We start from the raw sequence: 22217 nt of genomic DNA, 5'->3' as shown, positions 1-22217 counted from the left end.
ACATGCCAACACAGCCGAACGTTGCGCTGGAGACTCTCCAGAGTTTCGGGTGGATCATCAACTCTTCAAAGTCAGATCCGACCCCGGGCCAATCACTAACATATCTAGGCATGGAGTTTCATACTCTCTCAGCGATAGTGAAGCTTCCGCTAGACAAACAGCGTTCACTACAGACAAGGCTGCAATCTCTCCTTAGGATCAGTCGCACACATTGAGACGCCTCATGCACTTCTCACGTAAGATGGTAGCAATGGCGGCAGTCCCTTTCGCGCAGTTTCATCTGCGTCCACTACAATGGGACATTCCCCGCCAATGAGACGGGAAGTCGACGCCCATCGACAGAGACGTCTCCCCTTCTCAGGCGGCCAAAGAATCCCTACGGTGGTGGCTTCTTCCCACCTCATGGTCAGAAAAAAGGTCCTTCCTACCCCCATCCTGGGCGGTAGTTACGACAGGCACGAGTCTATCAGAATGGGGAGCAGTTTTTTCTCCGCCACAGGGCTCAAGGTACGTGGATTCAGCAAGAGTCCACCCTTCAGCTCAATGTTCTGGAAATCAGAGCAGTGTATCTTGTCCTACAAGCCTTCCAGCAGTGGCTGAAAAGCAAGCACATCCGAATTCAGTCGGATATCTCCACAGCGGTGGCATACATCAACCACCACGGAAGAACACGCAGCCGGCAAGCCTTCCAGGAAGTCCGGCGGATTCTAACGTGGGTAGAAGACACGGCATCCACCATATCCGCAGTTCACATCCCAGGCGTGGTAAACTAGGAAGCAGACTTCCTCAGTCGCCAGGGTATGGACGCAGGGGACTGGTTTCTTCACCCGGACGGGTTTCAGGAGATCTGTCGCCGCTGCGGGATGCCGGACGTCGACATAATGGCGTCACGGCACAAGAACTTTGTTCCGGCTTCATAGCACAATCTCACGATCATCGAGCTCTGGCGGCGGACGCCTCAGTTCAACATTGGTCGCAGATTGGCCGAGGAGGTCGGGGTTCCCGGATCTGTGGTACCTCACGGTAGGCCAACCGTGGCCACTACCAGACCGACCAGACTTGCTGTTTCAAAAGCCCTTTTTTCCATCTGAACTCTGCGGCCCTGAACATGACGGTGTAGCCATTGAGTCCTGGATCCTAGCGTCTTCAGGATTATCTCAGGAGTGGTTGTCACCATGACGCAGGCCAAGAAGCCAACGTCCGCCAAGATCTACCACAGATCGTGGAAGATATTCTTATCTTGGTGCTCTGCTCAAGGAGTTTCTCCCTGGCCATTTGCATCGCCTATTTTTCCTTCCTTCCTACAATCTTGGTTGGAAAATAGTTGGTTGCTCAGCTCCCTTAAGGGACAAGTCTCAGCGCTATCTGTATTTTCTTTTTCGCTCCTAATTGGGAGACCCAGACAGTGGGTGTATAGCTACTGCCTCTGGAGGCCGCACAAAGAACTACACTTAAAAGTGTAAGGCCCCTCCCCTTCTGGCTATACACCCTCCCGTAGGAGTACGGATTCCTCAGTTTTAGCTTTGTGCGAAGGAGGTCAGACACGCACGCATAGCTCCATTGTTTTTAGTCAGCAGCAGCTGCTGACTATGTCGGATGGAAGAAAAGAGGGCCCATACAGGGCTCCCAGCATGCTCCCTTCTCACCCCACTGTATGTCGGAGGTGTTTGTAAGGTTGAGGTACCCATTGCGGGTACGGCGGCTGGAGCCCACATGCTGATTCCTTCCCCATCCCTTTTTACAGGGCTCTGGGTGAAGTGGGATTTACTGGTCTCCAGGCACTGAGACCGTGCTCCATCTACAGCCCCTGGAGAAGATGCTGGATGGAGCGGAGTACATCAGGGACATGGCCCTGCTTCCTCAAGGTACTCTGTGTCCCCGTGCATTTGGCGCTCACACCGCAGCATGCTGGGTGTTGTAGTGCGCCGGGGACATCAGCGCTGCGGCGCTTGTGCCATGGCCTCATTCAGCTTCGCTGAAGCAGGCACACTTTTGGGAAACGGTCGCGCCGGCCGCTGGAACTGCGGCGCGGCTGGCACTTGTGGTGCGCCGGGGACTTCAGCGCGGGCCGCGCTTTTACGGCGGCCGCGCTGATAACTCGAGTCCCCGGCTTTTGCGGCCTAGTTCCGTTCGTTCCCGCCCCCAGACCTGCCAGTCAGGAGAGGGGCGGGACGCTGGTCAGTGCATCAGCGCTGAGGGCTGGAGTCGTTTTTACATACTCCAGCCCTCACAATAGGCACAGAGGGGACACTGTTTCCCGCACTTTTGTTTGGGAACTCCCACGGACCGCCCCTCTCCACAGACGCCGGCAGCCATTCCTGCTGACACGCTGAGCTGCAGAGGGGAGCCGGGGAGACCCAGACAAGGAATTCTGCGCCTCTTACCCGCTATTCAGCGGGCGGTAAGCAGCCCTCAGGGCTCACCCCCTCTTGTGCCAGTAGTAATCTTAGTATTTTGTTCCTGCAAATACTTTGTACTGCATAGCGCTGGTCGCCCTTTGGCTATAGACTCTCTCACATTGCAGAGAGCCAACAGCATGTCGTCCACAAAACGCAAGGGTGCCAAGGCACAGACATTATATGCTTCCTGTACCGCATGTGGGACTTTTCTACCGGCAGGCTCCACTGACCCCCATTGTGTGCAGTGCTCGGCCCCTGCGGCACTTGCACAGTCGGGACCTCTGCTGGACGTGACCCAGGGTGTACCACCTGTGAATGCTGTCCAGGTGACAGGAACTGAGTTTACAGCTTTTGCTGACAGAATGTCTCTCACTATGTCACAAATTCTTGACACATTGCGAGCTAGGCCTGTACTTCAGGCCACGGACACTGTGCAATCATTGCCCCCTGGTCCCCCTCAGCTGAATTACCTCCAAGCTCCGGGACGGGCACATACACCTCAGGGTGAAGACTCTGACTCGGACGATGGCCCCAGGCAACCTAAGCGGGCTCGCTATGAGGGGCCTTCACATTCATCTCAATGGTCAGGATCCCAGCGAGATGAATCTATGGGTGATGAGGCGGACGTAACTGATCAGGATTCTGATCCTGGGACCGCTCTCAATCTAGATACACCAGATGGTGACGCCATAGTTAATGATCTTATAGCGTCCATCAATAAGATGTTAAATATTTCCCCACCAGCTCCTCTTGTAGAGGAGTCAGCTTCGCAGCACGAGAGAATCCATTTCAGATATCCTAAGCGTACATTAAGCACTTTTCTGGACCACGCTGACTTTAGAGACGCAATCCAGAAACCCCACGCTTATCCGGAAAGGCGTTTTTCTAAACGGCTTAAAGATACACGCTATCCTTTTCCCCCTGAGGTGGTCAAGGGTTGGACCCAGTGTCCAAAAGTGGATCCTCCAATTTCCAGGCTTGCAGCTAGATCCTTGGTTGCAGTTGAAGATGGAGCGGCACTTAAAGATGCCACTGACAGACAGATGGAGCTCTGGCTGAAATCCATCTATGAAGCGATTGGAGCGTCGTTAGCGCCATCTTTTGCTGCCGTATGGGCACTCCAAGCTATCTCAGCCGGGCTTGTGCAAGTCGACTCAGTCACACGTGCATTTGCCCCGCAGGTAGCACCATTGACCTCGCAAATGGCGGCATTCGCGTCGTACGCGATTAATGCTGTTCTTGACGCTACAAGCCGCACGGCAGTGGCGTCAGCCAACTCCGTTGTTTTGCGTAGGGCCCTGTGGTTGAGACATTGGAAGGCAGATTCTCATTCCAAGAAGTGCTTAACCAATTTGCCTTTTTCTCGTGACCGATTGTTTGGAGAGCGTTTGGATGAAATCATCAAACACTCCAAGGGTAAGGACTCATCCTTACCGCAACACAGACAAAACAAACCCCAACAGAGGAAGGGTCAGTCTGGTTATCGGTCCTTTCGAGGACCGGGCAGGTCCCAATTCGCCTCGTCAAAAAAGACTCAAAAAGACCAGAGACGCTCAGATTCTTGGAGGTCTCAGTCACGCCCAAAAAGGACAGCCGGAGGAACCGTTGCCAAGACGGCGTCCTCCTGACTTGCAGTCTCCGATTCCCACACCCTCGGTCGGTGGGAGGCTTTCCCACTTTGGCGACATTTGGCTGTCACGCGTCAAAGACCGTTGGGTGAGGGATATTCTGTCTCACGGGTACAGGATAGAGTTCAGTTCTCGTCCGCCAACTCGTTTCTTCAGAACTTCTCCACCACCAGACCGAGCCGATGCTCTGTTGCAGGCGGTGGCCGCTCTAAAGGCGGAAGGAGTGGTGACCTCCGTCCCTCTTCAGGAACAAGGTCACGGTTTTTACTCCAATCTGTTTGTGGTCCCAAAAAAGGACGGATCGTATCGACCCGTCCTGGATCTAAAGTTGCTCAACAGACACGTAAAAGTCAGGAGGTTCCGGATGGAATCCCTACGCTCCGTCATAGCCTCAATGTCTCAAGGAGATTTTCCAGCATCAATAGATATCAAAGATGCGTATCTCCACGTGCCGATTGCGCCAGAGCATCAGCGTTTCCTACGCTTCGTCATACACGACGAACACCTGCAGTTCGTAGCGTTACCTTTCGGTCTGGCAACAGCCCCCCGGGTCTTCACCAAGGTCATGGCAGCAGTAGTAGCTGTTCTGCACTCGCAAGGTCACTCGGTCATCCCGTATCTAGACGACCTGCTTATAAAGGCACCCTCTCAAGAGGCATGCCAATACAGTCTGAAGGTGGCACTAGACACTCTCCAGAGTTTCGGGTGGATTATCAACTTTCCAAAGTCTCATCTAACCCCGACCCAATCTCTGACTTATCTTGGCATGGAGTTTCATACTCTCTCAGCGATAGTGAAGCTTCCACTGGACAAGCAGTGTTCGCTACGGACAGGAGTGCAATCTCTCCTTCAGAGCCAGTCGCACTCACTGAGGCGCCTCATGCATTTCCTAGGAAAGATGGTAGCAGCAATGGAGGCGGTCCCGTTCGCGCAGTTTCATCTGCGCCCTCTACAATGGGACATTCTACGCCAATGGGATGGGAAATCGACGTCCCTCGACAGGACTGTCTCCCTCTCTCAGACTGCCAAGGACTCTCTGCGTTGGTGGCTTCTCCCCACCTCATTGTCACAGGGAAAGTCGTTCCTTCCCCCGTCCTGGGCAGTGGTCACGACGGATGCGAGCCTATCAGGGTGGGGAGCGGTGTTTCTCCACCACAGGGCTCAGGGGACGTGGACTCAGGAAGAGTCCACCCTGCAGATCAATGTTCTGGAAATCAGAGCAATCTATCTTGCTCTGCGAGCCTTCCAACAATGGCTGGAAGGCAAGCAGATTCGGATTCAGTCGGACAATTCCACGGCGGTGGCGTACATCAACCACCAAGGGGGAACACGCAGTCGCCAAGCCTTTCAGGAAGTCCGGCGGATTTTGACGTGGGTGGAAAGCAAAGCGTCCACCATATCCGCAGTTCACATCCCAGGCGTGGAAAACTGGGAAGCAGACTTTCTCAGTCGCCAGGGCATGGACGCAGGAGAATGGTCCCTTCACCCGGACGTGTTTCAGCAGATCTGTTGCCGCTGGGGGACGCCGGACGTCGATCTGATGGCGTCACGGCACAACAACAAGGTCCCAGTTTTCATGGCACGGTCTCACGATCACCGAGCGCTGGCGGCAGACGCCTTGGTTCAGGATTGGTCGCAATTCCGACTCCCCTATGTGTTCCCACCTCTAGCATTGTTACCCAGAGTTCTCCGGAAAATCAGGTCCGACTGCCATCGAGCCATTCTCGTCGCTCCAGACTGGCCAAGAAGGTCGTGGTACCCGGATCTGTGGCATCTCACGGTAGGCCAACCGTGGGCACTACCAGACCGTCCAGATTTGCTGTCTCAAGGGCCGTTTTTCCATCTGAATTCTGCGGCCCTGAACCTGACTGTGTGGCCATTGAGTCCTGGATCCTAGCGGCCTCAGGTTTATCTCATGAAGTTGTTGCCACAATGAGACAGGCTAGAAAACCATCCTCAGCTAAGATCTATCACAGGACGTGGAAGATATTCTTAGCTTGGTGCTTGGCTCAAGGGTTTTCTCCCTGGCCATTTGCATTGCCAATTTTTCTTTCCTTCCTGCAGTCTGGGTTGGAAAAAGGTTTGTCGCTTAGCTCTCTTAAGGGTCAAGTCTCCGCGCTATCCGTATTCTTTCAGAAGCGCTTGGCACGGCTTTCTAAAGTACGCACGTTTCTCCAAGGAGTTTGTCATATCGTTCCTCCTTACAGACGGCCATTGGAACCCTGGGATCTAAACAAGGTTCTCATTGCTCTCCAGAAGCCGCCTTTCGAGCCTTTGAAAGAGGTTTCCCTTTCTCGGCTTTCACAAAAAGTAGTTTTTCTTGTGGCGGTCACGTCTCTTCGAAGAGTGTCCGAGCTAGCGGCGTTATCTTGCAAATCTCCCTTCCTGGTGTTTCACCAAGACAAGGTAGTACTGCGTCCAATTCCAGAGTTTTCTCCCAAGGTGGTTTCTTCCTTTCATCTCAATCAGGATATCACTTTGCCATCTTTGTGTCCGCATCCAGTTCACCAATTTGAAAAAGGTTTACATCTGTTGGACCTGGTGAGAGCACTCAGGATTTACATTTCTCGCACGGCGTCTCTACGCCGTTCTGATGCGCTCTTTGTCCTAGTCGCTGGTCAGCATAAGGGATCGCAAGCTTCCAAATCCACCCTGGCGCGGTGGATCAAGGAACCAATTCTTCACACATACCGTTCTGCTGGGCTTCCGATTCCATCTGGACTGAAGGCCCATTCTACCAGAGCCGTGGGTGCGTCCTGGGCATTGCGGCATCAGGCTACGGCTCAGCAGGTGTGCCAGGCGGCTACCTGGTCGAGTCTGCACACGTTTACCAAACACTATCAAGTGCATACCTACGCTTCGGCAGATGCCAGCCTAGGTAGACAGGTCCTTCAGGCGGCGGTGGCCCACCTGTAGGAAAGGGCTGTCTGACAGCCCGTTCATGTGGTATCTTTTTACCCACCCAGGGACTGCTTTTGGACGTCCCACTGTCTGGGTCTCCCAATTAGGAGCGAAAAAGAAGAAGGGAATTTTGTTTACTTACCGTAAATTCCTTTTCTTCTAGCTCCAATTGGGAGACCCAGCACCCGCCCTATTTGTTCTTAGGGTTTCGTTTTTCGGGTGCACATGTTGTTCATGTTGTTTCTTAAGTTCTCCGATCTTGTTATCGGATTGAATTTGTTTTTGAAACTGTTATTGGCTTTCCTCCTTCTTGCTTTGGTACTAAAACTGAGGAATCCGTACTCCTACGGGAGGGTGTATAGCCAGAAGGGGAGGGGCCTTACACTTTTAAGTGTAGTTCTTTGTGCGGCCTCCAGAGGCAGTAGCTATACACCCACTGTCTGGGTCTCCCAATTGGAGCTAGAAGAAAAGGAATTTACGGTAAGTAAACAAAATTCCCTTCTTTTCAGAAACGCCTAGCCGACTTCCGCAGGTATGCACGTTCCTGCAGGGAATTTGTCTTCTCATCACTCCGTACAAGCGGCCATTAGAGCTCTGGAGTCCGAACAAGGTTCTAATGACTCTCTTGAAGCCGCCTTTCGAGCTTTTGAAAGTTGTTTCCCTTTCCGTATTTCACAGAAAGTGGCCTTTCTAGTAGCGGTCACGTCTCTTCAGAGAGTGTCCGAGCTAGCAGCGCTGTCATGCAAATCTCCATTCCTGGTCTTCACCAGGACAAGGGGGTTCGGCGTCCGATTCCGGACTTTCTCCCTAAGGTGGTATCCCACTTTCATCTCAATCAAGATATCACTTTACCTTCTTTGTGTCCTCATCCAGTCCATCAATTTGAAAAGGATTTGCATCTGTTGGATCTGGTGAGAGCACTCAGGATCTACATTCCCGCACGGCACTCCTGTGCCGCCCGGATGCACTCTTTGTCCTTGTCGCTGGTCAGCGTAAAGGGTCGCAAGCTTCCAAATCCACCCTGACTCGGTGGATCAAGGAACCAATTCTTGAAACCTACCGTTCTGCTAGGCTCCTGGTTCCCTCAGGGCTTAATGCCCATTCTACCAGAGCCGTGGGTGAGTCCTGGGCATTACGGCACCAGGCTACGGCTCAGCAGGTGTGCCAGGCACCTACCTGGTCGAGTCTGCACACTTTTACCAAGCATTATCAGGTGCATACCTATGCTTCAGCAGACGCCAGCCTAGGTAGACAAGTCCTTCAGGCGGCGGTTGCCCACCTGTACGAAAGGGCTGTTTGACAGCCCTACCACGAGGTATTCTTTTACCCACCCAGGGACTGCTTTTGGACATCCCAATTGTCTGGGTCTCCCAATGGAGCGACAAAGAAGAAGGGAATTTTGTATACTTACCGTAAATTCCTTTTCTTCTAGCTCCAATTGGGAGACCCAGCGCCCGCCCTGTTTTCTTAGGGGTTTTTTTCGGTACACATGTTGTTCATGTGAATGGTTGCAGTTCTCCGATGTTTCTTCGGATTGAATTGGTCTTTAAACCAGTTATTGGCTTTCCTCCTTCTTGCTTTTGCACTAAACTGGTGAGCCAGTGATCCCACTGGGGGTGTATAGCCAGAAGGGGAGGGGCCTTACACTTTTGAGTGTAATACTTTGTGTGGCCTCCGGAGGCAGTAGCTATACACCAATTGGCTGGGTCTCCCAATTGGAGCTAGAAGAAAAGGAATTTACGGTAAGTATACAAAATTCCCTTCATTTACATGACTGCGGAGAAAAGGCAAAAAAGGTTTCCAAACGCTTTACACCTTTTCTGCTGATAATATAAGCTGGTCATAAAATTATAAGGACTTGTATGGAGCAAACCATTAAGGGAGTTTTTACTTGGCAATTATGTAATAAATCGTTATATGTTGCCAATGTTCCCAATCATTGTAGGTAGTGATTGAACAATCTGCCACAGATCGTTTCTTTCCAGTTGACTAAACAAACTATATCTCACGTAAACTGCATCTGCAGACAAGAAAGGAAGAAGGACGAAATATCTGATAAAAAAAAAAATTGGAATTGGATTCTTGTTCCTTTATAGATTCTTGTCTTTATGAATGTTAAGCTCGCACCATGTCCTCGATCGGTGCTCGTTTCATGTGTACGAAGACCCTGGAGCTTAGCCGGTGTTCTCACCGAGATACGGATAATCGTGTGATCAATCCTTCTTTTTCTTACCAGGTTATCACTACATCTGTCTCAGGAATGAGATTAATCAGCCTCTGTGTCTCCCGGCTCTTCTTGTATACACTGAAGCCAATGATTACATCCCCGATGACCACCAAGGTCAGTGATGACGGATTCCAGCTGCCATTCTTGTAATATGTGTCTTTATCCGTACTAATTTACCATTCTGGGAAAGAAAATCATTGCCCTTTTATCTGTGTCACACGTAGTTATACCATTATAACCCGTTGTTTTCGGATATTTTTTAATTAATTGTTATTTTTTATGCCATGTAGAGTACATCAGGGCTCTGATTAACCCCATCCAACATGTCAGCCTGGACGAGAGGGCGAAGAGGCTCGCGGCTCTGATTGGAGAAAGCGAGGTACGGTGCACCGCAAGATCCAAGGACATACTGATTTAAGTGGCTTAAAGTGATTGTCCGATGGAAATAAACGTATCACCTACACACTGGATATGTGATAACTTGCTGATGGGTGGGGTCCGAACACTGGGATTTGCACCGATAAATAGATGGGGGAACTTTTATCACGGTTACCAAATTGCGCAGCAGGTCAAGTGCCTATCCTGCTCCATTCATAATGGGGCCGCCGGAAAAAGTCGAGCACAGTCCCTTAGGGAATAATTGGAGAGGCAGTCAAGCATACATTCGAATATTGACGATTGGTGCGTGTCCAAACAGTAAGGGGCCCTTTGCACACTACGACATTGCAGGTGCGATGTCGGTGGGGTCAAATCGAAAGTGACCCACTTCCGGCGTTGCTCTCGACATTGTAGTGTGTAAATCGTTTTAACTACGATTACCGAGCGCAAAAGCGTCGGTATCGTATCATCGGTGTAGTGTCGGTCATTTTCATTATTTTGGCTGCAGCTACTGTACGATGTTGTACCTCGTTCCTGCGGCAGCACACATCGCTGTGTATGAAGCCGCAGGAGCGTGGAACGTCTCCTACCTGTGTCCCGTCTGCATTGCGGAAGGAAGGAGGTGGGCGGGAAGTTTACGTCCCGCTCATCTCCGCCCCTCCGCTTCTATTGGCCGCCTGCCGTGTGACGTCGCTGTGACACCACACGACCCGCCCCCTTAGGAAGGAGGTGGGTCGCCGGCCAGAGCGATGTCGCAGGGCAGGTGAGTGCATGTGAAGCTGCTATCACAAGATATCGCAGCTGCGACGGGGGCGGGGACTATCGCGATCGGCATCGCAGCATCGGCTTGCGATGTCGTAGTGTGCAAAGGGCCCCTAAGATTTCCACGTCCAGAGTCGGTCTGGCTACCGGAGAAACTGGCAGTAATACCAGTCCTGGCCTCGATTACCTGCATTGAACTTCGGAGCTGTCACCTGAGCTCCTGATTGCAGCCCGGCCTGTCTGCAGCTGTTATAAACTGAACTGCAATCACCGAGGAATCAGTCGGCGCTCGCAGTTCAGTCCAGGCTGCACTCCGGAGCTCCGATGATAGCTCAGAAGTTCAATGCAGGTAACAGAGGCCAGGACTGGTATTACTGGCAGTTTCTCCGGTAGCCAGTCCGACACTGCCCACGTCAACAGATTACCGTATCACTAGGGATGATCGAATACCTCAAATATTCGTCTTTGCAAATATTCGACGAATAGGTCGCTGCTATGCGAATATTCGATGCGTAATGTAAATCTATGGGATGCCTGAATAGTTCTGAATAGTTGTTGTTCGGGGTTCCCATAGACTTACATTGCGCATCGAATATTCGCGAATAGCGATGACCTATTCGGCAAGTATTCGCGAAGCCAAATATTTGAGGTATTCGATCATCCCTAATTATCACCTATCCAATGGATAGTCATAAAGAAAATTCAGGTGGGCACTTCCTTTGTTGTTAGTTGTGCTCGTATCAGAGGGTGGCAGCCCCAAATTCCAATAATAATACAAGATCGGCACATTCTTTATCTCTTCTTTCAAGATTTATTTTCTCAAAATTAGCGGTCACAAATACAACGCATTTCGGCTTCTATCCTCAAGCCTTTCTTAAATAGTAGTAATTTGAGAAAGGCTTGAGGATACGAGCCAAAACACATCAGTGTATTTGTGACCACTAATTTTGAGAAAATAAATCTTGAAAGAAAAGCTAAAGAATGTGTGAGTTGATCTCGTAATATTATTACTATCCAATGGATAGGTTGTAATTAGTGATGAGCAAGCACTAACCTGCTCGGGTGCGCTGTACTCATTTAGAGCAGCTGGATGGATGCTCGAACAGCCACAACTCAAGCACTTGAGTATAAAGGAAGTCAATGGGGAACTCAAACATTTTTTTCTGACTATTTCCTGCAGAAATGCTCAAGTCCCCCATTGACGTCCATTGTACTCAAGTCGCATCGATCCTAGCATCCAACTGCTCGTTACGAGTACTGCGCACCCAAGCATGGTAGTGCCCGCTCATCACTAGTTACCAGTACTGAGCACCCGAGCATGGTAGTGCCCGCTCATCACTACTTACGAGTACTGAGCACCTGAGCATGGTAGTGCTCGCTCATCACTAGTTATGTGTACTGAGCACCTGAGCATGGTAATGCTCGCTCATCTCTAGTTATGAGTACTGGGCATGTGAGCATGCTAGTGCCCACTCAATGCTAGTTATGAGTACTGGGCACGTGAGCATAGTAGTGCTCACTCATTACTAGTGATAACTTGTTTTCCTTTGACAACCCCTTTCCCAGCAGTTGGGATGCCCGTTACACTCCAATTATACTTTATGGGGCTGCTGGAAAGAGTAGGGCGCGATATTCGGCAGCCCCATAGGAAATTAATGTAGCGGCGTTCGAGCATTTGTGCCGCTGCTGCATTCCATAATGAGATAAAAGTGCCTTGTTCTGCCGATTGGTGTGGGTCCAAGTCAGACACCCAATGGTGAACAATTTATCACCTACCAACTTGTTTTCACTGGACAATTCCTTTAAATGTACGAAGTCGCATCAGTCAAAGTCTACAAACTCTGCTCTATCCAGTTAGCGCCATTGTATAACCTGCCCTGCCGTTGACCGATGTTTCTTTTTTTCGCTCAATTGCAGCTCAATAACACTGAAAAACCACAAGATAGAAAAAAGCCAAACACAACTTCCGATCCATCCAACAGGAGTCCGTGTGACAAGAAGCCCTCCATCACGCCAATACCACCCCCTGGTATGTATTCTGCATGAGAGATGGTAGACGATGCCACAGGCGTTTCCGCCATGTCTATCTCCTGCGTTATGTACAGCCGCTGCACCCCATAGGCATTGGCATTAATGACACCCAATTTATTCATTTTCTGTTAGAAATAGCAATGTATTGTGCTTGGGGGCAACCAAATCCCATCAGGGAGAACAAATCAGCCATGTTAAATGCTTTGTAAGTTGATTCAATGAGATAAGTGGTGGCAGATCTATGTGTCAGCTGCACTACTTAATAGGAATTAATAGATTTTGCTGGGCAAAACGCGGACAGTGTGTTACCGGAGAGATCGGGGCCAATTACTGCTGACAGCTAGACTGGCAGCTGCCTTATGTCTATGGGCAGCTGCAAGGGACATAGTGATTTTAGCAGTTGAATTACTTCATCATTTGTAACAGTCGGTGAATAATAGCAAAGCAGTAAAACGCCTTGTTTCCTCTATAAAGTCACCGTGCACAGACATATCCATTTGTCTACATGTTAGATACAAGCCATTGTTTGTATTACAAGGATAGGCACTGGCTTGCCCTCTGCGGCTGCCCCTTGATGCCCTCCGGGGGGGTCGCTTTGGATAAAACAAACTTTGTACTTCGGTTATGAAGACGGCAAAGTTATCTGGAACAGGAAAGCATTCGCTGACTTGTTAGATGTCTAAAAATAATATGTACAAAAAAGAAAAATAGCCAGCTTTCCCCGCATAATCCAAACCAACAGTGTGTGGAAAGCGATTTTTGGAGGCTACACCCGGATGCAGGTGGGGGTTACACCACAAGACAACGCATTTTGGCACACTAGCCTTCTTCATGGTGTTCCTTTACAAGACGTGTTTGGGCATGCTAGCCTTCTTCATGGTCTTCCTTTACAAGACAACATGTTTCCACAACCTAGCCTTCATGGTTTTCCTTTACAAAATAACATGTTTCAGCACGCTAGCCTTCTTCATGGTCTTCCTTTACAAGACGTGTTTCGGCTCGCTAGCCTTCTTCATGGTCTTCCTTTACAAGACAAGGCATTTCGGCACGCTAGCCTTCTTCATGGTCTTCCTTTACAAGACAAGACATTTCGGCACGCTAACCTTCTTCATGGTCTTCCTTTACAAGACGTGTTTTGGCTCGCTAGCCTTCTTCATGGTCTTCCTTTACAAGACGTGTTTCGGCTCGCTAACCTTCTTCATGGTCTTCCTTTACAAGACAAGACATTTCGGCACGCTAACCTTCTTCATGGTCTTCCTTTACAAGACAAGGCATTTCTGCATGCTAACCTTCTTCATGAGAAATGGGGGGGGAGAGCCAGCACTGCTTATGAGTGGCATGCAGCAATGAAAAAGTAAAAAGTGTAATATTCACATTCATTCCTACTGTAACAATTCAATGAGATTTTTGGCAAATAATTGATCAATGATTTGAGCCCCCCTGCCCCGTCACGGCAAATCTCTATAAGGGGGGTCCCTACACTACAGTTATAATATACAAACCTACCATAAGGTCTCGTATAATGCGCAGGACCATATAGGAACATCACCTACCTGAGAAGTGTCAGAACCGCTCCCATGCTGCAAGGGCTGACAACTGCGAGTAGATGGGCAGTCCAGGTGCCAGCGTGTGCGGCAGAACCACACACACCAGCACAATGTCAGAACTAACCCCCACAGTGTCAGACCAGCAGACATGGATGAAGGGCGGAACAACCCCAGGCAGGTGGTGCTTAAGTAATAATGCCTATGGAACAGGAACCATGTCTGCTGGTCTGACACTGTGGGGGTTAGTTCTGACATTGTGCTGGTGTGTGTGGTTCTGCCGCACACGCTGGCACCTGGACTGCCCATCTACTCGCAGTTGTCAGCCCTTGCAGCATGGGAGCGGTTCTGGCACTTCTCAGGTAGGTGATGTTCCTATATGGTCCTGCGCATTATACGAGACCTTATGGTACGTTGGTATATTATAACTGTAGTGTAGGGACCCCCCTTATAGAGATTTGCCGTGACGGGGCAGGGGGGCTCAAATCATTGATTAATTATTTGCCAAAAATCTCATTGAATTGTTACAGTAGGAATGAATTTGTGAATATTACACTTTTTACTTTTTCATTGCTGCATGCCACTCATAAGCAGTGCTGGCTCTCCCCCCCCATAACCTTCTTCATGGTCTTCCTTTACAAGACAAGGCGTTTCGGCACGCTAGCCTTCTTCATGGTCTTCCTTTACAAGACAAGGCGTTTCGCACGCTAGCCTTCTTCATGGTCTTCCTTTACAAGACAACATATTTCAGCACACTAGCCTTCTTCATGGTCTTCCTTTATAAGACAACGCGTTTCGACACACTAGCCTTCATGGATTTACTTTACGAAGCAACACGTTTCGACACACTAGGCTTCTTTGTGGTCGTCTTTTGCAAGGAAACTCGTTTAGACACACTAGCTTTCATGGTCTTCCTTTACAGGACAATGTGTTTCGGCACCCTAGCCTTTATGGTTTTCCTTTACAAGACAACACGTTTCGGCACACTAGCCTTCTTCATGGTTTTCCTTTACAAGGCATCGCGTTACGACACACTAGCCTTCTTCATGGTCTTATATGAAGACCATGAAAGAGGCTAGCCTGCCAAAACGCATTGTCTCGTGAAGGAATCAAACGTAACTGCTATCTAAATTGTCCAGTTTTTGCTTATATGCTGTTCCCGATGCTCCCTGTAATCTGCCATTTTGGTATCTATTAAATCCGACACACGGTGCCAGAGATATGGAACTTTTTGCTGTATATAAGAGCCCGGGCCGGGAGTATAACATAAAAAACACTTTATAGTACTTACCTAACGGTCGCGTGGTGGGCCTAATGGGCATCTCCGTTCTCCGGTGCGGGCGCCTTCCCTTTTGGCCCTCTTCGTCATCTTTCTGAAGCCTGTGTGCATGACGCGTCTACGTCATACACACTCGCCGGTCCTGCACAGGCGCACTACAATACTTTGATCTGCCCTGCTCAGGACCCAAATGCCGGCGAGTGTGGATGACGTCGAACCCGTCATGCACCGCGACTAGAGAAGGAGATCAAAGATGACCAAAAGAGGCGGCACCGGGAACCAGACCACGGAGACGCCCATTAGGCCCACTGCGCGACTGTTAGGTAAGTATTATAAAGTGATTTTTATGTTATACCCCCGGCCTGGGCTCTTATATACAGCATGTTAGAATGCTATATATAAGAGCCCGGTGGAGGTGGCCGCAGCTTATAGTTTGTTTAGCTACTGGACGGTATTCACTTGGTAGAGATAGGCAAATAGCAATGTGAATGTGAGAAAATATTAAACGCCTAAAATATACCTTTTAATATGAAATCAATAAAAAGGTCACATATAGACCCTTCAATAAAAACAGACAGAGACAATAGACATGAACAATAACCAAGAGCAGGTAATCTCCGGCATTAATCACCCAATGGGTACAAGATCAGCCGGTCACCTTTGCAATAAGATGGCCCTTAATAACATAAAGGACCGACCTGCTGCCCAAAAAAAACAGCTCAAAGTATCAGATATGTGTAAAAGAGAAGGGAACGGTCTTACCCAATCCGCCGTATTGTCCCCTCTTATTTAGATACGAGTACCACTGCTGGATGATGTGGCTTAATCAAAACAGATAACCTGTGACCTTTTTATTGATTTGATATTAAAAAGGTATATTTTAGGCGCTTAATATTTTCTCACATTCACATTGCTATTTGCCTGGCCGCAGCTTATAGGCCAAAAAAGTGGTGACAGGTTCCCTTTAATAAGCAGAGCAGCCTGAAGACCCGCCCCTGAGGATCCTGAGAGCAAGAAGATCAAACCTAAATTTAAAACAGGCCAAATCTCAGGAACCATATGGTGGATTTAAAAAAAACAAAAAAACAAAAATAACAAAATGATCAGGGGGCTGCGGGAAGAAAAAAAGAGGCAAAAACTGTCCACTTGTGACCTGGTGACAGGTCTTCTTTTAAAGACAGGGGTAACCGCAGAATTACAGTGAACTTAGACAAGTGGTGGACAAGCTTTTGTATGAATCTTCATTCCCGATTATCCGAATATGTAAACATTGCCAACAATGGCATTGCTGGATGATCAGATAGTTTATGCAGCAAACATTATATTTTATGGGGACATAGTGATCATAATAGCAATAATTCATTGCCAGTAAATGAGTGTTCTATAACCTGGACTTATTGAGGTGCACTGATGGGCTGAAATCTGCACATCTATATGCACCATAAATCTTACCCTTGGTAATATATTTTAATTAATAAAGGTCCATTGATGTAAGATCACCTGGCACCAGCACTTGATCATTAAGTGACCTGCTTGAAGGGGGCTGGCTGTCATTCTCATGTGAATAACTAGCCAGCCCCCTTGTCTGTTTATCCATGAGCATTACAGGGAAATTTGCTGTATTAAAATGAGCCTGACAGCCAGTGAACTGCAGGCATGTAACTAATAGATATGGCTGACGCATTTTACCATATATGTTTATATACATAAAAATTTACATATTAGACTAATTCTCTATTTTCTTTCAGCTCAGCAACGAGATGACCTGATTGCAAGTATACTGACAGGTAATGGACGCCGTGCAGTAATGCTTTGCTTTTGCTTTCATGTCAGGAAGGTTTTATTAAAGGGGTTGTCCACTACTTTTACATCGATTCCGGCAGCTAAATAGGAAAGGGTTCTTTACAGTTAGAGCAGTCAGACTGTGGAATGCCGACCACAAGAGGTAGTAATGGATGACACTATAACAGCTTTTATATCAGGGCTGGATGATTTCCCCAGTACACGCAACATGGTTGGTTATAAATGACTTAAGTGGGCTTTACACGCTACGACATTGCTAATGCGAAGTCGTTGGGGTCACGGAATTGGTGACGCACATCCGGCCGCATTAGCAATGCCGTTGCGTGTGACACCTATGAGCGATTTTGCATCGTCGCAAAAACGTGCAAAATCGCTCATCGGTGACATGGGGGTCCATTCTCAAATATCGTTACTGCAGCAGTAACGAAGTTGTTCCTCGTTCCTGCGGCAGCACACATCGCTGCGTGTGACACCGCAGGAACGAGGAAGCTCTCCTTATCTGCCTCCCGGCCGCTATGCGGAAGGAAGGAGGTGGGCGGGATGTTACGTCCCGCACATCTCCGCCCCTCTGCTTCTATTTGGCGGCGGTTCAGTGACTCAGCTGTGACGTCGCTGTGACGCTGAACGAACCACCCCCTTAGAAAGGAGGTGGTTCGCCGGTCACAGCGACGTCGCCGGGCAGGTAAGTAGTGTAACGGGTCTGGGAGATGTTGTGCGGCACGGGCAGCGATTTGCCCGTGTCGCACAACAGATGGGGGCGGGTACCCACGCTAGCGATATCCGGACCGATATCGCAGCATGTAAAGCGGCCTTTAGTGAGCAAATGTAGAACTGGTGGAGGAAGGTTGAACTAGATGGACCAAGGGCTTTTTTCAACCTAAGTAACTATGTAACTATGGCCTATCCTTACGATAGGGCATCAATGTCTGATCGGCCGAGGTCCGACACCCTGCACCCCCGCTGATCAACTGTTCAGTCGGCGGCTGGAAATGCTCAGTTCCGGAGATGCCCCGTCTTCAGATAACGGCTGCATCCGGGTACTGCACATCTGCCTAACATTCATATCAATAGGAGGTGGATGTACACTACCACAGTCACTATCAGAAGACTGGGCATTTCCGGCTGCTGCCACCGGGACCGAGAATGAGAACAGCTGATCTGCGGGGTACGGGGTGTTGAACCCCAGCCGATGTGACATTGACCTATCCTAACGAAAGGCCATCAATGTAAAAGTAGTGGACAACCTCTTTAAGGCTTTATGTAAGATTTCTTATGGATGTTGCCTTTTGTTCTTAGATGTGAAAGCTCCATCCTTAGAAGAGCTGAAGTTACAGAAAAGCTTTGTGAAGCTGCTCTGCCGACAGTACCAAGAATTGCGCCACATGCACCGAAAACACCTGCGCAAGGTGTCCTCCCTCTGCAAGGAGCAGAACAGCCGGTTCATCCAGCTGCAAAGCATCCGCAAGAAGAAGTTTGGGAAGAGCAGTAAAGCAGGACAAGAGTAAGTCCCCGTGCTGAAATTTTGCATTCTTCTTCAGGAATCATTTCTTGGGCCGATTCCATGTCTCATTTTGTCATGTTATCGTGCCAATCCGACTCCTTTAATTGTTTGTTTCCTTTTTTCACTTTGGGACTGTAGTTCAGTGCCAGAGCAGGAGGAGCAGCAGAAGAAGCTGATGGATCTGCAAGGAGAACAGCAGAGACGTCTCCTGGAGCTCAGAGAACTGCAGCACGAGCAGGGAAGGAAAATCAAACACATCCACCTTCAACAGGTGCAGCGCCATCTCCCCCCTCCCCCCAAAAAAACACTCCAATCTCACGGAGACACTCGGCAGATAACAAAGGCTCTTCTTTACTCTCTGCTTGCAGGCTGTGCTGAAACTACAAGATGTCGCGCAAGGCTCTCACACCGTGCAACTCAAGAAGTTAAAAGAAATTAGCGAGAAGTGAGTGCTGCTCTTATAAATGGAAATGACGAGAGAATAGGGCAAAATAAATATGGAAGAAAATTAAAGGGGTCTTCTAGTTTGGAAAAAAAAGCGGTCCTTGCACAGTTACAGATCACAGGAGCTTATGCAGATGGGACGCAATAATATTTATCCACTTATATAGGGCCATTAATTCCGCAGCACTTTACATACATCATCACTGTCCCCATTGGGGCTCACAATCTAAATTCCTTATCACTAGGTCTTTGGAGTGTGGGAGTAAACTGGAGGAAACCCACGCAAACACAGGGAAAACATACAAACTCCTTGCAGATGTTGTCCATGGTGGGATTTGAACCCAGGACCCCAGCGCTGCAAGAATGCAGTGCCTAACCACTGAGCCACCGTACAGTGCTAATCACTGAACCACCATGCCACCCCAATGGGAATTCTAACTCAGATTTGCAGGGAAACCACTTTAATTCTCAATTTTTTTGCAGAGGAATACAGAATGACCCTACACCCATTGCTTTCTGGTACATTTGAAGCTACTCAGTGCTGTCCGCTGGCTTTCATAACTTTTGTTTTTGGGGTAGGATTGAATTTGAGGACCCCCACTTTCAGCGTTAAACACTGGATAATGCAAGAGGTGTCTGAGGTGGATGGCTCTTTAAAGGGGTTGTCCATGTTTTCTTTATTTGGTCAAATGTATTGAGCACAAGATTTTGTGGCACTGGTATATAGGCATCAGGCAAGGTACCCACTGACATATAAGCGCTTGTCTGCAAATTAAAGATGTATCTGGCTCCATACGCTTCATCACATGTGCAACAGCCTGTGCCAACGCTTCATCAGGAGCCGCAAGGTCCACAAACCAAGGAGCCAAATTTGTACTTCCCTGTCCACCATTCCTACAGCTCCGTGCTTTTTGGTAACGACTCTCCACCCAGAATGTTATCCAAGGCTCCAGATATTTCCAAAGCTTCCTTTATCTTCATTAAAAAGTTTCAAACATAGCAAAGCGTTGACATTTTAGCTACAATCTTGACATTTTCAAGCTAAACCACTCCGATGTTGCTGTCATTTCTTTATTTTTTGGCTTCAAAACGTCCTTCTGTGACTGAAACATCACCTATTTTGCTCATCTGTTACTTTTCAATGAGGATATAGTAATGGAAGCTTTGGAAATATCCGGTGCCAAGGAATACAATTTGGCTAATAGTCCTATTTTTCATTTTTACTACCCGTTTGGACACTTACGGTTTACCTCTGTGGCTCCATATGCTCGTCCGAGTATTGACGTGCACTAGTCCGGGCCATGAAACGAACCAGAATAGTACATGCTGCAACATTGACCTTAATACACCTCCGTCCATCCAAGTGTATATATTGCAACTAATGCCTAGGTTCTGTTTGTCTGATGAAGACGACTGTCGAAACGCGTTGCATGGAGTTTATGTCTCTAAGTTTTTTAATTTTTATACTTTTGAGTAACTTCTACATCCCACAGGATCCACTGTGTATTTCATGTGGACTTCACCCAGCCAGACGTGCCCAAGGCTCAGTGTTTTTCTCCAGACTTCATGCACCAATCATGCGGCTGCTCTGAACTTTTAGTACCGTGTTTTACCAAAGATAAGACACTGTCTTATAATTTTTTTTTTCCCCCCCAAAAGCACTAGGGCAGATTTTTGGAGTAGGTCTTATTCTTGGAGAAACATGGTTGGGGGGTAAGTTTACCCCCCAAAAAAGCAGACCCCCTCACCCCTCCCCAGGAGACTCATATTTACCAGACCCCGGGCGTCTGCGTGGCTCCCAGGTCCTCCCTGTGATCTTTGGTGAGCGCTACCAGCATGCCGCATTCCTTGCTTCTGGCTGACACATAATTCAGATCGCACACTCAATATATATATATTATTAATAATAATAATAATTTTATTCATTTATATAGCGCTATTAATTCCACAGCGCTTTACATACATTGGCAACACTGTCCCCATTGGGGCTCACAATCTAGAGTCCCTATCTGTATGTCTTTGGAGTGTGGGAGGAAACCGGAGAACCCGGAGGAAACCCACGCAAACACAGGGAGAACATACAAACTCCTTGCAGATGGTGTCCTTGGTGGGATTTGAACCCAGGACCCCAGCGCTGCAGTGCTAACCACTGAGCCACCGTGCCGCCCATATATATATATATATATATATATATATATATATATATATATATATATATATATATATATACACATATATATACATACATACACACACACACACATCAGATTACACATACAATCACTGATCAGATCGCGCGCACACACTCACTAGTCACGCACCACATCTGGCGGTACAGAATGCCTCCAGCCACATTGAAAGATGGATCGTAGTGCAGTGGAACGCATGGAGGACTCAGCGGTGGAACACATTGCAGGTCCTGTAAGCATTCCATCCGCAGGTCCTGTAAGCATTCCATCCGCAGGTCCTGTAAGCACTCCATCCGCAGGTCCTGTAAGCACTCCATCCGCAGGTCCTGTAAGCATTCCATCCGCAGGTCCTGTAAGCATTCCATCCGCAGGTCCTGTAAGCATTCCATCCGCAGGTCCTGTAAGCATTCCATCCGCAGGTCCTGTAAGCATTCCATCCGCAGGTCCTGAAAGCACTCCATCCGCAGGTCCTGTAAGCATTCCATCCGCAGGTCCTGTAAGCATTCCATGCACAGGTCATTGCACTCAATCACACTACGTTTCAGGACCCTGCTGGCCAAAAGAAATCTGTATCGCTGGATGTGGTGAGTGTGAGTGTGCGATCTTAGGGTTAAGGTGTGAGATCTGTTGGGTGTTTGTGTGTGTGATAACTGCAGGTCCTCTGCTCGGCATCTGGTGAGTGTGATTCCGGGGTTTCTGCTTTCTATAATGAAGTGTCCTGCAGTGTTCTTTAACTTTTTTAGCTGCACAGATACTTCATTATTGAACCGCGACTAGGGCTTATTTTCAGGGTAGGGCCTTATGCCTTAGGCCTTAAGACTTGCTCTGAAAATGCTGAAAATCCCTGCTAGGGCTTATTTTTAGGGGAGGTCTTATTTTTGGAAAATCACAGTACTTGTATATTCAATAATGCCACAGAATCATGTCCCCAACATATCCACTAAAATCAATCTGGGAAAAAATATTTCAGACGATCCAAAGGTTCAGCGCCTTCCAATTGGAAATTGAAATGGTGCAAGGTTGTGACAATTTGGGGGGAGGAGTGGGCTGATGTTAGAGATAGCCTCCGACACTGTAAAGATCAATCAATAAGGTGGCATCTAACTCATATCTATCCATATATCTCCTTAT

At 48.4% G+C, this 22217-nt stretch overlaps 1 protein-coding gene across 1 annotated transcript in view; it reads left to right on the top strand.

Moving 5' to 3' along the window:
* PLCB3 (phospholipase C beta 3) overlaps positions 1-22217 on the top strand; it is a 184782-nt gene that overhangs the window by 158479 nt on the left and 4086 nt on the right. The window contains exons 23-29 of the mRNA XM_075326633.1: positions 9165-9269; positions 9446-9534; positions 12213-12324; positions 16898-16936; positions 18249-18453; positions 18592-18724; positions 18822-18898. Coding sequence (XP_075182748.1) covers positions 9165-9269; positions 9446-9534; positions 12213-12324; positions 16898-16936; positions 18249-18453; positions 18592-18724; positions 18822-18898 — 760 coding nt within the window. The remainder of the gene's footprint in view (positions 1-9164; positions 9270-9445; positions 9535-12212; positions 12325-16897; positions 16937-18248; positions 18454-18591; positions 18725-18821; positions 18899-22217) is intronic.

The sequence above is a fragment of the Anomaloglossus baeobatrachus genome, chromosome 10, assembly GCF_048569485.1.
Source record: "Anomaloglossus baeobatrachus isolate aAnoBae1 chromosome 10, aAnoBae1.hap1, whole genome shotgun sequence".
Taxonomy (NCBI): domain Eukaryota; kingdom Metazoa; phylum Chordata; class Amphibia; order Anura; family Aromobatidae; genus Anomaloglossus; species Anomaloglossus baeobatrachus.
The sequence above is the reverse complement of the archived record's forward strand: the minus strand, read 5'-3'. Positions and strand labels throughout refer to the sequence as shown.